The sequence below is a fragment of the Fusarium oxysporum genome, chromosome 10 (genome assembly GCF_000149955.1).
Source record: "Fusarium oxysporum f. sp. lycopersici 4287 chromosome 10, whole genome shotgun sequence".
Lineage (NCBI taxonomy): Eukaryota > Fungi > Ascomycota > Sordariomycetes > Hypocreales > Nectriaceae > Fusarium > Fusarium oxysporum.
Window position 1 is genome coordinate 1,906,211 of NC_030995.1, and position 13,539 is coordinate 1,919,749.

At 50.5% G+C, this 13,539-nt stretch overlaps 4 protein-coding genes and 1 non-coding gene across 11 annotated transcripts; 3 read left to right on the plus strand and 2 right to left on the minus strand.

The window, feature by feature from the left end:
• Nucleotides 1-1,339: 1,339 nt before the first annotated feature.
• Nucleotides 1,340-1,611, plus strand: FOXG_20569 (uncharacterized protein; the record flags this gene model as incomplete). The annotated part of the gene is made up of 2 exons (XM_018400848.1): nucleotides 1,340-1,455; nucleotides 1,509-1,611. The coding sequence occupies 2 exons, from the start codon at nucleotides 1,340-1,342 to the stop codon at nucleotides 1,609-1,611; spliced, it is 219 nt and encodes a 72-aa protein (XP_018249890.1).
• A 650-nt stretch (nucleotides 1,612-2,261) lies between these two features.
• Nucleotides 2,262-2,354, minus strand: FOXG_20570. Its single transcript has one exon. It is a non-coding gene; the product is annotated as a tRNA-Phe (tRNA).
• Nucleotides 2,355-3,054: 700 nt separating this feature from the next.
• Nucleotides 3,055-9,209, plus strand: FOXG_11588 (uncharacterized protein). The gene is made up of 2 exons (XM_018391280.1): nucleotides 3,055-4,981; nucleotides 5,031-9,209. The coding sequence occupies exons 1-2, from the start codon at nucleotides 3,568-3,570 to the stop codon at nucleotides 5,948-5,950; spliced, it is 2,334 nt and encodes a 777-aa protein (XP_018249891.1). The 5' UTR covers nucleotides 3,055-3,567; the 3' UTR covers nucleotides 5,951-9,209.
• On the minus strand, nucleotides 6,004-9,529 carry FOXG_11589 (uncharacterized protein). Its single transcript, XM_018391281.1, has 2 exons — nucleotides 9,287-9,529; nucleotides 6,004-9,056 (listed from the first exon to the last, which is right to left on the minus strand). The coding sequence occupies exons 1-2, from the start codon at nucleotides 9,330-9,332 to the stop codon at nucleotides 6,970-6,972; spliced, it is 2,133 nt and encodes a 710-aa protein (XP_018249892.1). The 5' UTR covers nucleotides 9,333-9,529; the 3' UTR covers nucleotides 6,004-6,969.
• Nucleotides 9,530-9,747: 218 nt separating this feature from the next.
• FOXG_11590 (uncharacterized protein) lies at nucleotides 9,748-13,441 on the plus strand. 7 transcript variants are annotated; one of them, XM_018391282.1, is made up of 10 exons: nucleotides 9,748-10,294; nucleotides 10,362-10,482; nucleotides 10,541-10,677; nucleotides 10,732-11,112; nucleotides 11,160-11,216; nucleotides 11,278-11,613; nucleotides 11,661-11,775; nucleotides 11,826-12,540; nucleotides 12,588-12,631; nucleotides 12,678-13,441. In XM_018391282.1, the coding sequence occupies exons 1-10, from the start codon at nucleotides 10,258-10,260 to the stop codon at nucleotides 12,904-12,906; spliced, it is 2,172 nt and encodes a 723-aa protein (XP_018249893.1). In that variant the 5' UTR covers nucleotides 9,748-10,257; the 3' UTR covers nucleotides 12,907-13,441. The 7 variants fall into 7 exon arrangements, with proteins under 7 accessions (XP_018249893.1, XP_018249894.1, XP_018249898.1 ...); XM_018391283.1 differs by having other exon boundaries at nucleotides 9,748-10,482; XM_018391287.1 differs by having other exon boundaries at nucleotides 12,588-13,441.
• Nucleotides 13,442-13,539: the final 98 nt, after the last annotated feature.

Sequence of the window (13,539 nt, forward strand, 5' to 3'; positions counted from 1 at the left end):
TGAACAATGGCAGTGGTCGTTTCTATTCATTCATCCTGTCTTCATTGATAGAAGCCGATGTGTGAAGCGGGGTTCCGAATAGAAACAATAGTGAACAGGTAAAAAGAATTAGAAAAGACTGAGCTATATCATTGAGAATTTGCGTCGCCAAACTTTTCACGCCGCGGTGGTTGAAGCACTCGGTTTGCAGCCGTGGCCCTCGGGTAGCTGCGCAGAAGATGTAGAAAAGCCTGCCGTCAGACAATAACTCAAATTGCGGTCAAGGATATTTGGATCGGCGAAGGAACGTTATTTGTAAGAGTGAATTTCAAGTTTGCGATTTGATATTTGATGATATGGTTGCTTGGTGGCATACGCTGTCTGTGTCTGAATTGTAGCACCTGGCAAGCAGCTGCTAGGCATGCGTCGTTTGATATCGACCGATGACGCCGTATTTCAGCTTCAGTGACTGTTAACCAGGCCTGGTGAATGATTTGATGCCCACAGACAAGCGGTGTATGCTTCAAGAAAGAGATGTGACATCTTGCCGTTGAGTGTCACCCTGGATTTCTCTCAGTTCAGACCCAAGACCCTATACACTGATGGCATTCTACGATCCCACCTAGGTAGACAACCCTGCCCTGTTGATTGTTCATCCTGAGTTCAATGCTGCGCAATCTATCGCACTGTGTTCGAAGAGCTATGGTATCCCATGCCTTCTTCGGTATTTGCCCTTGTCTAGCACCCAGTGACTTCCCTGTTCCGGGCGAGCATCGCAACGCCATCCCCAAGACCGCACTGGCCCTCCACTTGGTGAGCTGTTGCAAGTAATTTGCTCTGCATCTTCCAACGTATGTACCTCTGCGGAATTGTGCGTGGGGTTTCACAGCTGTCACAGCCGTCAGTCCTTTGACCTGGTAGTAAAGACCATTCATTACCCAATCGCCCTTGCGGCAAACAGAACAACCAGGTGTTTTCTAGACGCATGCCCACAATTTCTATGGTAGAGAATAGAGCGAAATGGGTTAGCCACTTGCTGAACATCGGGACAAGTTCAGCTTCAGGCTTGTGGGGGCAGGATGAACATCGCCACGCCCAGGATGGCAGGGGGTCCAGAGAGAATTGTTGAAGAATGCCATCTTGTGTGAGATTAATGAGAGAATTCCTGCCGAGACAGTGATAGACAGACAATTCAGACTAAAGCCTCTCTGACTCGTAGTCATGGCATCTATCAGAATGGATGCATACCATGTCATCTTCACCGTGGATTCAAGTTTTTCCATGCTTCTTCGACTCGTTCCAACGCCTGATAATATCTTCGAAATTTACTTGAGATGTCGAGTTGCTTATCCCTCCATCCATGGCTTCTTCCTCGACTAGAGGAGTCGATTCGACAACACGAGAACGAACTGAAGGACAACTAGCCGAGTTTACGAGTGCTGGCCTGAGGAAGTCGTACCAATTTCCTCAGGCAATGTATGCTCGCCTCCCTCTCATTCAATGATAGACATTTAGTCATGTCTTTGTAGGACTAGTGGATATCAGAACTATCCGATACGCAAGGCTTCGTCGGGGCCCATGACCTCGAGATTTGCACAGCTCCAGGATGTCAGCACAGTATCTGTACATTAATCAATTTTTCATTCCAATTTCCGTGTCAAAAAGCCTGTTGAACTTGATAAATGCTTTTACTTTCAGACTGTTCATGGCGAAACATGGCTCGTCGGTTCACAGTTTGGCAGGCGATGTGCTTTTTCAGAAAGGCCTGGCTGGCCACAAGGACTCAGCGACTTGATGAGGTCGGATATACAATGACGTGCGAATCTGCGCTGGTCATCATTGCCCATGCAATGATGGATCAATGGACGTGGCGTGTAAGTCCGTCCAGCAAAGGCCACTTCTGGGACGTGTCGTTTGTGAAGTGCAAGCGCCGAACCCGAGAGCAATTCGGTCGATAATGCCCAGCATTTTGAACGAGAGTCCAACAGCAAGAAGGATGAAGTGCTAGTGATCCAATTCTGGCATTGACGTACTAGAATTTGGCTGCAATCTTCATCAACATCGACACTTGGGAATTGTAAAGCATTTACGTACGGTTGGCAGAACAGCATAGATGATATGCATGCACTGAAAGAAGAAAAAGGCAGAACTCTCTTTCCTACTAATAACCAGGTAACATCGAAAAGAATACAACAGCATGTCGGTCGGTTCCTGCTGATAACGACTTCATGTCCGCTGGCCTCCCCACTTGTTATCGTGCTAGACACCAAAAAAAATTAACTTGCGGTTTATGTGGATCGAACACATGACCTTCAGATATCAATTGATTGAAGTTTGACTTCAGTCTGACGCTCTCCCAACTGAGCTAAACCCGCTTGTTGAATTCTTGTCAATTATTGCAACTCATGACCATTCAATTTGAGGCATTGCTCCGCAGACGATTGAAGAAAGGCGACGGAGAGATGGCATTTCCAGCCAGGAGCCCAGCGTCTGTCGCTGTTCTGCCGCTCATCGAACTCTACCTTATTGCCCAAAGTTAATTGGTCGCTTGGAGGATGTGTACAGTGAAAGTCAATTCAAGCTCTGCCTCTCTCCTCTGATTTGCAGATGATGTTACGCAGACAACCATCAACAGCATCGTATCAGGAGACTAGCGAGTGAATCGATTTGGCTATAGTAGCACACGACATGAATCTGGGAACTTTCTTTTCCTCGTATGGAGCGGCAAAGCTCACTCCCCGTCCTTGATGATATGATGCTGCCTCATGAAGTGCCTTGTGTTGAGCCTCCTGAGCTATCGAATGTGGGTGCCTTGTGCGGGAGCTGGGCGAAGTAGGGCTGAAAATGCAAGAGGTGTAGACAAAATAATACAGGTAACTTCCGAAGCACAAGCCTAGTTATCACTGTCAGTTTGATCATCTTGGGGCCTCTTTTCTTTCAGCTACCTGCACTTGCCAAGTGGGGCCATGTTAGGCAGAGGCCCAAGCTTCCTTAGCGGGTCCGGGGAGGAGTCAGGACTTACAGGGGCCCCCACAGGGGCTTTTGAGCTGTAAGTCCTAGGCCAAGGGATGGGATGGGATGGACGGCAAACATCACCTCACTTTGATTCTGGCCACTGAGATCAACGTTTCAAATGATGCACGTAACACAACCAACAATCATGCATTGATAGACATCACTTTCTTGTTATTTGTCTCCCGTCTTTCAAAGTAATGACCAGTCAGAGGTCTATCAAGCTACAATTGGCGGGTCATGGCTATGTCTTTACCCAACAACCAAGACGCCTTTTTGCGGACTGCCTTTACATGTGCCTGTGCATGCAGCTTCACCTGCTGCCGCAAGCAATGGCTGACAATGGCGTCAAGGCCAACGGTGAGGCAGCAATGGCACCAGGCATCAGCAAGTCCTAAGCTATCGGATTGGATCCCATCCCTGCCAATCCTGTCCTTGGAAGCCAAAAGTCGGCTGTATTTACTGTGATTTACTGGCGCTGGATCTACACTCTAAGCCCAGGCTTGTTTTATCTTCTCTTTCTCCCCTGCTAGGACGTTTTTGAATTTTAATCAGGCACCTCATCTATTGTCAAATATGACCCGCCTTCCGCCTCCTCCTCTCAGGCGATACTCATCCTCCACCATTTCATCATCCTCCTCTTCCTCCTCCTCCACCCGATACGCCAGAAGATCTCGGTTCAGCATGCTCGAAAACGTTGGCGAAAACATTTCTGACATGGCATGGAAATGGAAGTACAAGCTTCTCCATCGCAAGAAATCCCCTCTCGATGAGCCACTTGATCTTGAGAAAGAGTACAAGGAGGAGGAGCCCGAGGAGATAAACAACAAAGATCCGTCGTTTGGTGCCGACACCGTCATACAAACCCTCTACGAGGGAAAGAACTCGGACCCTGCAAGGAATGATTGGGACTGGCAAGACTTCCCACCCAAGCAAGTGTCCAAGGCCATTGCCAAGGCTCGAGACCGTGTTGCCATTAAGGTGTACAAGATCAAAGACATCCAGAAGGGCGCTATCTCAAACCGATACCCTCTCAAGTACCACCAAGTCGATGTCCAGAACCCTCTTCTTGTTAGCGCAATCGAGCCTATCCTGAAGAAGGAGAACCTCCATCTCGATGTCCATGATACCGCGGTCTTCAAAGAGCCTTTCCGCCCTCTGTGGTTCTGTCAAGATGAGATCCGAGACTTGTATCGCAATACCAAGCAGGACGACCCGCTGAAGGGATATCTGCAACTGTTCCTCAGAGTTCTTGATGAGATCTTCCGCGATCTCAAGATCAAGCGACGGAATTTGCTTGACAAGGATCTCATTGACTTCCGAACGGCCTGGACTCTATTCCCCAGGGACTCTACAGCCTACAGCTATGGAATGAACTCCGAGTTCATTGCAAAGGTGGATGGTACGGAGTACGACACCAATGAAGGTGTCATGCAGCTCGTCCTGACGGCCAAAGTCATGGCTTTCAATGGCGAGGAGTTCATCTGGAGGAAGAAGTCGCTTACGATCAACGAGTTCGCTGGAAACAAGCCCATTCGTGACCTTCGCCATTACCCTTTCGAAAGGCATCCAGAAAAGGATGCTATTGAACAGCGCTTGGTGTCGCGGGGCCGCAAAGTTCTTGACCTACAGGGCTTGACGTACTGCTCATACAACGGCATTGCTCTGCACCCGGGAGAATCTGGCGTTGAAAAGCATAACGTGGAGTGTCGTATCCTAGTCGATGTGGTCGGATATAACAAATACCACCTTGCCCAAGGAAAGCGCGAAAATAAGGACCCAGAGATCGAGGTGGTTGATGTATCGCGCCGCCGCCGTAGACAGGATCTCGCCGACGCCAAGCCTGAAGGCAAACACCCCAAGACACAGCAGAAGAGGCTCAATGAGGAGGATCAGACCAAGAACAGAGAAGAGCTTCTTCAGAAGCCCAAAGAGCTTGCATTCATGACCGAGCTGATTGGTGGATACGCCTTGAAGAACAAGCTCTGGGGTGAGATCACTGATGCCTGATGTTCTGTGCTTGTGCTAATAATTTATAGTTTATTTCTATGTCGAGGATCTTGAGCCCATTGTCTGGAACGATCAAGCGTATTCCCACCTCGTCTTTGACGAACAGCAAAAGGATTTAGTGCTGTCGTTCGTTGAGAATCACAGCCTTGCCAACGGCGCCAAAACGGCTATGGAAGATGTAATTGTCGGCAAGGGCCAAGGTCTCATCATGCTTCTGTCTGGTCCTCCTGGAACAGGAAAGACCCTCATGGCCGAAGCGATTGCGGATCGCACCCATCGTCCTCTCTTCTACTTGCAGGCTGAGGATCTGGGTATTAATGCTGCCGCTCTGGGTGCAAACATCAAGCGAGTGTTTGAGATGGCTACGGAGTGGAACGCTGTCATCCTGCTTGACGAAGCGGACGTCTTCATGGCAGAGCGTAACCCCAATGACATTCATCGCAATGAACTTGTCAGCATCTTTCTTCGCGAGCTCGAGTACTATCGCGGCATCATCTTCCTCACCACCAACCTGTACCATACCATTGATACTGCGTTCCGCAGCCGAGTCAGCTTGCATCTCCTCTTCAAGTCTCTCACTCGTGAGGCTCGCGAGACCGTTTGGCGCAAGTTCCTCCAACGTCTGCCTGACAGTAACCGCATCACAGATGTCACGGACGAATCTCCTGCCACGGGTTCCACCACGCCTAGGAACGACGGCACAGACGAAGATGCTGGAGGAGAGATCACCGCAACCTATGAAGACAAGCCGCTCGATGACGAGGACATTGCAGAATTGTCACTCTGGCAACTCAATGGACGAGAGATCAAGACAGCTGTCAAGATGGTGCGCAGCTGGTGCGATCACAAGGGGTATATCATGACGCTGTCGCGGTTGGAGAATGGTATCAAGGTAACGAGCCCGCATTCGAACAAGGATGGCGATGTCGATAAGGATCTTTACGAGTGATTTTGTGTTTTCTCTCTTTTGTTTTCAAGATACCAGTCTGTTTGTTGGTGGTTCTATTTTGTTGTGATGTGATGCTTTATTACCTTATAAGTCAATGAAAATATTGCAATTCTTTAGCACTTTGATCCCAGATGAACCAGAAGCATATACGCGAACTCGCTGCTATTCCATGTACTACATACCAGTGCTTTCGTAATACCTTTCCTAAACCATGCCTGATCATCCCGAATATCATAATTTACAATAAACCTCAAAAACCAGATGTCCACGCTACCATCCTTTATCGCCGAAACAAAAGTTTTGCATGTGTATATTAGACATTAATTCAGCCCCTTGATCGCAGTCCTCTTCGGACACCAGTTTGTGCTGCCCTGCCCGTCTTGGTCACGCCTGTAGGTGCAGAACCCTTGACCTTGGTGGCTGTGGCTTTGGCTGCTCCTCGTCCTCGCTTTGCGGCGGGAGCTTCAGCAGCCTTTGAGCTTGGAAGCTCGCCCTTCCCAGCCTTTCCCTTTGTGGGCCGACCACGAGCCTTGGGCCTCTCTGGTTCAGCCTCAGTCTCGGCCTCGACAGCAGGTTCTGGTGCCTTCTTCGCGGCAGCTCGACCACGAGGCTTGGCAGTAGGCTTTGGTTCTTCAGGTTCGGCGGCCTTGGAGCGAGTAGACTTGCCACGCTTGGGTGCGGGCTCTTCCACAACTTCCTTGGCAGCCTTTGCAGGCCGTCCTGTCTTTCGGCCTGTAGATTTGCTTGGTTCCTCAACAACTGGCTCCTCGGCTTTGCGTGTTGTACGGCGCTTCTTGGTCGCAGGTTCAGGTGCTTCAACTTCAGGCTCAGGCTCGGGTGCTGTGCGTTTAGAACGACCACGCTTTGTGGTGGCGGTCTCAGCAAGGACAACTTCAGCGGCCTTGGCTGAAGCAGCTGCGCGTCCTCGCTTCCTGGGGGCCAACTCGGGTCCAGATGCAGCATTCTCGGCCAACTTAGTAGCTGTCTTGGCAGCTCCACGCTTCTTTGTAGGTGCAGGCTCAGCTACGGCCTCTTCGACAGCCTTTGAGGCAGCTGCCCTTCCACGTCGATTGGGAGCCGGTGCTGGTTTTTCCTTCTGGGGCAGACTTAGCAACACGGCCACGTCTCTTGGGCACCGGCTCTTCAGCCACGGTGTCCTCGACAGCTGCAGCACGACCTCGCTTTCGCGTCTTGGGCTCTGGAGCAGACTCCTCAGCTGCTGGCGCCTCAGCCTTAGTAGCAGGGCGACCACGTTTCTTGGGAGCTTCGGCGGGCGCTTCTTCTTTGGGCGCAGCTGCAGTTCGGCGACCACGTTTTGTGACAGGTTCTGCTTTCTCAGCTGGAGGGAGAGCAGCAGCAAGCTTTCTTGTAGCTCGGCCTCGCTTGGCTGGAGAGGGAACTGTGCGTGGCTTGACTGTGCGTGTGCTTTTCTTTGTGGCAGGAGCATCATCAGTCGAATCGGCACCTCGCTTTGCCCGACCAGCACGCTTGGGTGCTTCCACTTCTGGCTCGACTTCTTCTTCCTCTTCTGTTGGTTGAGGAGGGTTCTTCGGTGGCCTGCCACGTGGCTTTGGTGTTGTCGTAGGAGTCGCTGCGGCACGGAGTCCAATTGTTGTCTTAGGTGTCCGGGCTGTCGTAGCTCTTCGAGGTGTCGTTACAGCCTTGCTAGCGCTGGCAACGCGGCGGCCTCTAGCAGACAAGGGCTTGGATGCGCTAGGAACAGTGATTGGAGTGGCATCCGACTTTCTGGGTCGGCCTCTCTTTGCGGTGCTTGGGGGCGCGGCTGGAGTGGCTACAGCATTGCTCTTTCGTGGGCGTCCTCGTTTTTGGGGGGTCTGATCCGCGAGAACACTTGCAGGCATGGACTTGCGGGTTCGTTTCTGGGCTGACGAAGGAGCGTTCTTAACCACGGGTGATGCTGGCGCAGAAGCAATGCTTCGGCGGCCACGAGTCGGCTTTGTAGCAGACCCCGAAGCCTCTTCCACAACCCCTTGTGTGCTTCGTCGGCTCCGCTTTGCAGATGCTGGCGCAGGTTCTTCAGCAGGTGGCGGTCCGTCCTCAGGCGCAGGAGCTTGGGAATTGAATGTTGCCTTTTCAGGCTCTGACATTGATTTCAGTTCAACGACTAGGGAGGGAGTGAAACTAGCTCTTTCGGTCTGTTGTTCTAATTGTGTCGAGGTAGCTCTTCGATTCTGAGACTCATCTGGTTGAGGTGTCGCCACGACTGCAGGAGGTGGCGCTGACATGCGCTTCATGATACCTCTGCCAACCGAAAGCAACGCGCTCTTAAGCGAACTAGGTCCTGTGGCAGGGGCTGAGGCGATCTCTGGTGATTTGGATTGATCTTGTCCTGGGGTTTGTTGGCCATCAGTGGCCCTGTTATCGTCGGCGGCTTGCTCGATGGGTGTCTGGGTGGGTGTTTCCTCAACGCGATCGGCTTCACCATTTGCGGCAACATTGTCAAGTTCTTGCTGGGAAAGTAATTCTTCGGGCTCCTTTTCTGAGGACTGGACAATGGTCTCGGTATACTCATGAATCTCAACGCGTGACTCCACTACAACTGGCTCAGGATCAACGCCTGCTTCTGCGGCCCCTTCTTCGGTGGTATTTGACTGAATGATCGAGTTCTCTTGCGTGCGTGCAGCAGATTCTTGCAGCGGCGAGAATGGGGCGCGTTCGGGGGAAGTAATATGAAGCGCATCGGTAGGTTCCTCAACGGTAGCGGATTCTTGTGGCGTATCATCTTCAGGCGATTTAGAATAACGCGAAGGCTGCTCAGGAAGAGCAGAGACATCGGGGGACTCGAGACCGTCGCTGTTGAAGGTTGTATCGCGCTGCCAGGGCCAGCTAGGAGGAGGACCAGGGCTTAAAGCAGTCGAGGGTGCACCTTCAGGAGCCGGGTTTCGGGGCATGAAAAGAGGGTTGAATAAAGGGGAAGCCTCTGGGCGATATGATTCGGCGAAAGAAGCATCATCAGCCTCGGGCATGGTGTTGGGCACACCAGGCGACGAAGAAGCGACAGCGACGCGCTGAGCAAACCCAAGCCAATTTGAGGATCCGGAGCCAGAGCCGGAGGGGGGGTCCTGGCCAAAGTTGTAATCCATTGCTAAAGGCGAAGCTGTAGATGGGTCATTGATAAGAGATTGAATTGTCAAGAAGAGAAAGAAAATTGAGGTTGAATTTTGTTTTGTTGTTTACTCGATTCGCATGATGATGTATGACCCAAGCCAAAGCTCGTGTTGCGACGCGCTTCGTGAGCGCGATTAGAGTGCTTCTCCACTTTTCGATGAGGGATGACATAATGTGTCTTCCCTGTCTGTTCGCGCGAGCACTTACAGTTGATCTGATCTTGGCGCTTGGCATTTGAGCTTGGCGTTGACATCCAATCTTTAATCTTGCTTGATCATCTCAACCTCAATTCGAATGTTGATGTTTCAGTATTAAGATTTGTTTTCGAGGTTCAAGACATGGATGACAGAAGCAGCATGACTCAGGCACGGATATTACCCAGCCTCGTATTCATGTCCACGCCCTGTGCAACTTCACGTTGCACTCCATTGGGACAGTTACTCAATAGCGATCCCCAATGTGTTGATGCATGGAGCTGACAGAAAATACGATGCGTTCAATTAAACAACAGCGCTAGAGACACCTCCCTACAACTGTATCCGCTATAAAGTTATCTCTTTACCCCCGAAGGTTTAGGCATGTGATGCAGACCCAGCTAATCTTGCACTGCCACCGCCTAAAGCCCAATCAGGGAGTCATCAAACAAAGCACCCAGCTGCTCTCAATGAAACGGCCTGCAAGTGACGTTATATCAGCCAAATCAGGTATCGCGAGGCCTCCTCTACTGTACATATGTATGGTACACTCAGGGTCCCTTACCGCTATTCCCCTGCGGTTCTTATCGGCCGTGCTCGATGACTACCGGATACTACCCTGGGCAAAGAGGTTCTTCCTTAACAATACCGTGACAATGTCCCGTCTATTGTCAGCAAATTGTGGTGGCCACTTACAGCCACTGCGTTAGCCCACCGGGTCCTATTGTCAATGCACCACTTCCGCTATTGCAGATGCCTTCATAGCTAGCATCCCGGCTCCTCGGCTTGGCAATAATTCGCTCAAACACTGCCTGCTCGCACTCTCTTCTTGCTCAAACGAGTTGGTCTGCAACCTGCTCACTTACTTTCCTCGGAAAACGGCACAGAACATCTAGACTTTACGCCCGTTCGAGTTGCAAACGGCCCTGAAACACCTTCTCACTAGGGCATCGTCTTGGGCGTTTTAACGCCAAACAGACGAACATGTGGCGCCCAAATCTCAATTTTGTCAAAATACACTGTGAGTGCCGTTCTACTGAGAAGGTGCTGATAGGATGCGGCTGACAACGCTACTCGGCGGCACGTAGACATCTACATCATCTGCATGGGTCTGTCGAGCTTCTTGTTCATCTATCCGGAAGGCAAGCTGAGTGCAATCGATGCCTATTTCTTTGGCGTTAGCGCCTCGACCGTTACCGGTTTAACTACGTGAGCCACTTTCTACAACACTTGTGGGCTTCAACGGTGCTAACCGTTTCCACTACAGAGTCGATGTTCCTGTACTGAAGACGTACCAGCAGCTGTTTCTGTACTTCGTTCCCCTGGTTTGCAACATTGTGACAATCAATATCATTGTTGTAGTGGTGCGCCTTGTCTGGTTCCGAAGATACCTCAAGAATGCTGGTCAGTTCGTTCTCGCCTGTACTTGGCGGCCATTACTGACATTTCGCCATATAGCTCCTGCTCTACTCAGCAGACGCAGACCAGTGGACCTGGATCCTAAGGAGGACCCGGAAAATGCAGCTGACAATCCTCTTTCGGAAGTACTTGATAAAAGACCGGGACTTGCACGATCTGTCACAGAACGCGTTCATAAGAATGTCGCGGAGCAGGATGCACTCCCGCCGATCGAGGCTCGGAGTCGGACTGATCCAGCTCCTGATCATCCACACCAACGGCCTGTAGACATTCTTTCACCCACAATTAAGGAAGAGAAGGTGAAAGAGGGAGACCAGCACGAAACAAGAATCACTTTCGATCCTTCGACCGATCACCATCCTCGCCATGAGCAGCAGGAGTCAACTCTATATATCCCCGGCCCTCGCGCTCGAGACCAAGGTACGCCCACGATTCACTCCTTTTCTCGTACCAACTGACATATTCAGGCCTTCCTTTTGTCGAGCTAAATACTGAACGACGGTTCAGCCGAGATACTCGAGATGGTACGACCCCTGTCTGTTACTGCATGTATTGCATGTGACGTGAGCTAAGCCCTCCTTCTAGAAGATGTTATCGAACCTATTTCGCGAACTCAGTCCACGCCTGTTGGTACCCTTCGCCGTAGACGCAGCGCTGGCCTTAGTCTGGCTCAAGTCCGTTCTGTCGAGCGTGTCGCTACCGTAGCTTCGTCGCTCTTTGTTATTGGCAATCCTGCTCAAGCGCCTAAGGAGCGTCCGCTGGCCAGGGCACCAACACTTGCCGTGGGTGACTTTCCCCGTTTATCTCGAGAGGTTACCATAGGGCGTAACTCCATCTTTCACAACTTGTCGTCTAAGGACCGGGAGGAACTGGGTGGCATCGAGTACAAAAGCCTGAAGCTCCTACTCAAGATAATTATTGGTAAGTCTTCGGGCAATTGGCCAGGGACAGCCTGCTAATATCTACAGGCTACTATGTTTTTCTTCACTGCCTCGGGGCTGTCTGCTTGATAGCATGGGTTCAGCATGCTCCCAACAAATACGTTGAGTACATTGACAAGTGCGGGCAAAATCGAATTTGGTGGTGAGTTTCCTCCTGGGTTATGGCTTCTGTCCTTCTCACCTTTTATATAGGGCAGTCTACTCTGCTCAAACAATGATCACCAACTTGGGTTTTACCTTGACTCCTGACTCAATGATATCTTTCAATGACGCTCCAGCTCCCCTGCTCATCATGAGCGCCCTCGCCCTGGCTGGCCACACCTTCTATCCTGTCCTCCTCCGGCTAGTTATTTGGGCTACCTCGAAGGCCGTCTCGAAGCAGTCCTCCCTTCAAGAGCCGTTGCACTTTCTTCTCAATCACCCACGGCGATGTTATACTCTACTTTTTCCCAGCGGGCCAACCTGGGCGCTTTTTGGCATCCTTGCCCTCCTTAATCTCGTTGATGTTCTATTCATCATACTCCTTGACCTAGACAACTCGACTGTGACGGTACTTCCTGGGTGGCAGAGGTTCTGCGCCGCCGTGTTTCAGGCTGTTAGTTCTCGGCACACTGGTACAGCCAGTTTTAACCTTGCCAATGTTAACCCGGCTGTGCAAATGGCTTTGCTCATCATGATGTACATCTCCGTATACCCAATCTCAATCGTCGTTCGATCTTCAAACACCTATGAGGAGCGCTCTTTGGGCATTTACGAGCATAGTCTACAATATGATGAGGAAGATGGCGGCTCATATTTTGTAACCCATCTCCGGAACCAGCTGAGTTTCGATTTGTGGTATATCTGTCTTGGGCTTTTGTGTATCTCTATTGCTGAGCACAAGAAGATCATGGACGGCAATGATCCGGTGAGTATGGCTCCACAAGGCATTGGATACAACACTCACCATAATAGGCATTTACAATGTGGCCAATGTTGTTTGAGGGCGTTTCAGCATAGTAAGGATGACACCCTTCATCATCAGCAGAACTAACCGTGACCTAGCTGTAATGTCGGCTTGAGTTTAGGATATCCTACCATCAATTCGTCTTTTTGCACCGAGTTTACGACATTTAGTAAACTCATCATCTGCGCCATGATGATTCGTGGACGCCATCGTGGACTTCCCTATGCCTTGGACCGAGCTATTGTCTTGCCAACAGAGAAGTCATTGGGTGCTGAGACTATCACCCAGCCCCACGAGTCGCATGAATCTCACGAGCATCGTGAGTAATTTGGACAACACAGAGTTTCTTCTTGATCATACACGACACTGGTTGGATGAGACCACGGCCTTATTTATTTTACTTTTTTATCGTTCGTTTTGTCTTTCGTCGATAGCATAGCGAGGTCAGAGTTACGCTTAGAGGCGTTCGGTGGATAGACTGGGAGATCCGCAAGACTTTGAACGGAGCATTAGATGCATCTTCGCCGTCCTGAGCCATGGCTCAAGAACTCTTTTTCTACAACAGAGTAGAGGTTTTGTTCCCAGCTTTTCTATTATAAACAGGCTCGGCGCTCTGGATCATCAGCATTTGGGATACAAGACAGCATAGGAAGACACGCCAGAGTCTTCGAATAGAGTGTTTCTTCTACCTTTTCCCACTGGGCGTGTGTTTTGTAACTCTTTGGTCGACATAGCAGTGAATCTCGGAATAACTCAGCCAATTCTTTACCGAGTTGCGGTTCTTCATAGACAGAGTGCAAAGTTTGATCCAATTTGCCCTTCTGTTGTTGAACATTAATATCTTCAGAACTTTGTTGTGGAACCTTTTTCCCCAAGACACAAAACTTTTACCTTCAGGCTCCAAGTGAGTATAAAACCTCGTGCATCTTTCTTCATTCCGAGCAGTCATTTCTCGACACA

Excerpts from the sequence above, each read along its gene's own strand:
- FOXG_11588 (XM_018391280.1), top strand. The coding sequence starts at position 3,568 with ATGACCCGCCTTCCGCCTCCTCCTCTCAGGCGATACTCATCCTCCACC. Across the intron at positions 4,982-5,030 it reads CTTGAAGAACAAGCTCTGGG|TTTATTTCTATGTCGAGGAT; the intron begins GTGAGATCACTG and ends AATAATTTATAG.
- FOXG_11589 (XM_018391281.1), bottom strand. The coding sequence starts at position 9,332 with ATGTCAACGCCAAGCTCAAATGCCAAGCGCCAAGATCAGATCAACT. Across the intron at positions 9,057-9,286 it reads GCGCCAAGATCAGATCAACT|CAATGGATTACAACTTTGGC; the intron begins GTAAGTGCTCGC and ends CTTCGCCTTTAG.
- FOXG_11590 (XM_018391282.1), top strand. The coding sequence starts at position 10,258 with ATGTGGCGCCCAAATCTCAATTTTGTCAAAATACACT. Across the intron at positions 11,113-11,159 it reads CCCTCGCGCTCGAGACCAAG|GCCTTCCTTTTGTCGAGCTA; the intron begins GTACGCCCACGA and ends TGACATATTCAG. Across the intron at positions 11,217-11,277 it reads CAGCCGAGATACTCGAGATG|AAGATGTTATCGAACCTATT; the intron begins GTACGACCCCTG and ends CCCTCCTTCTAG.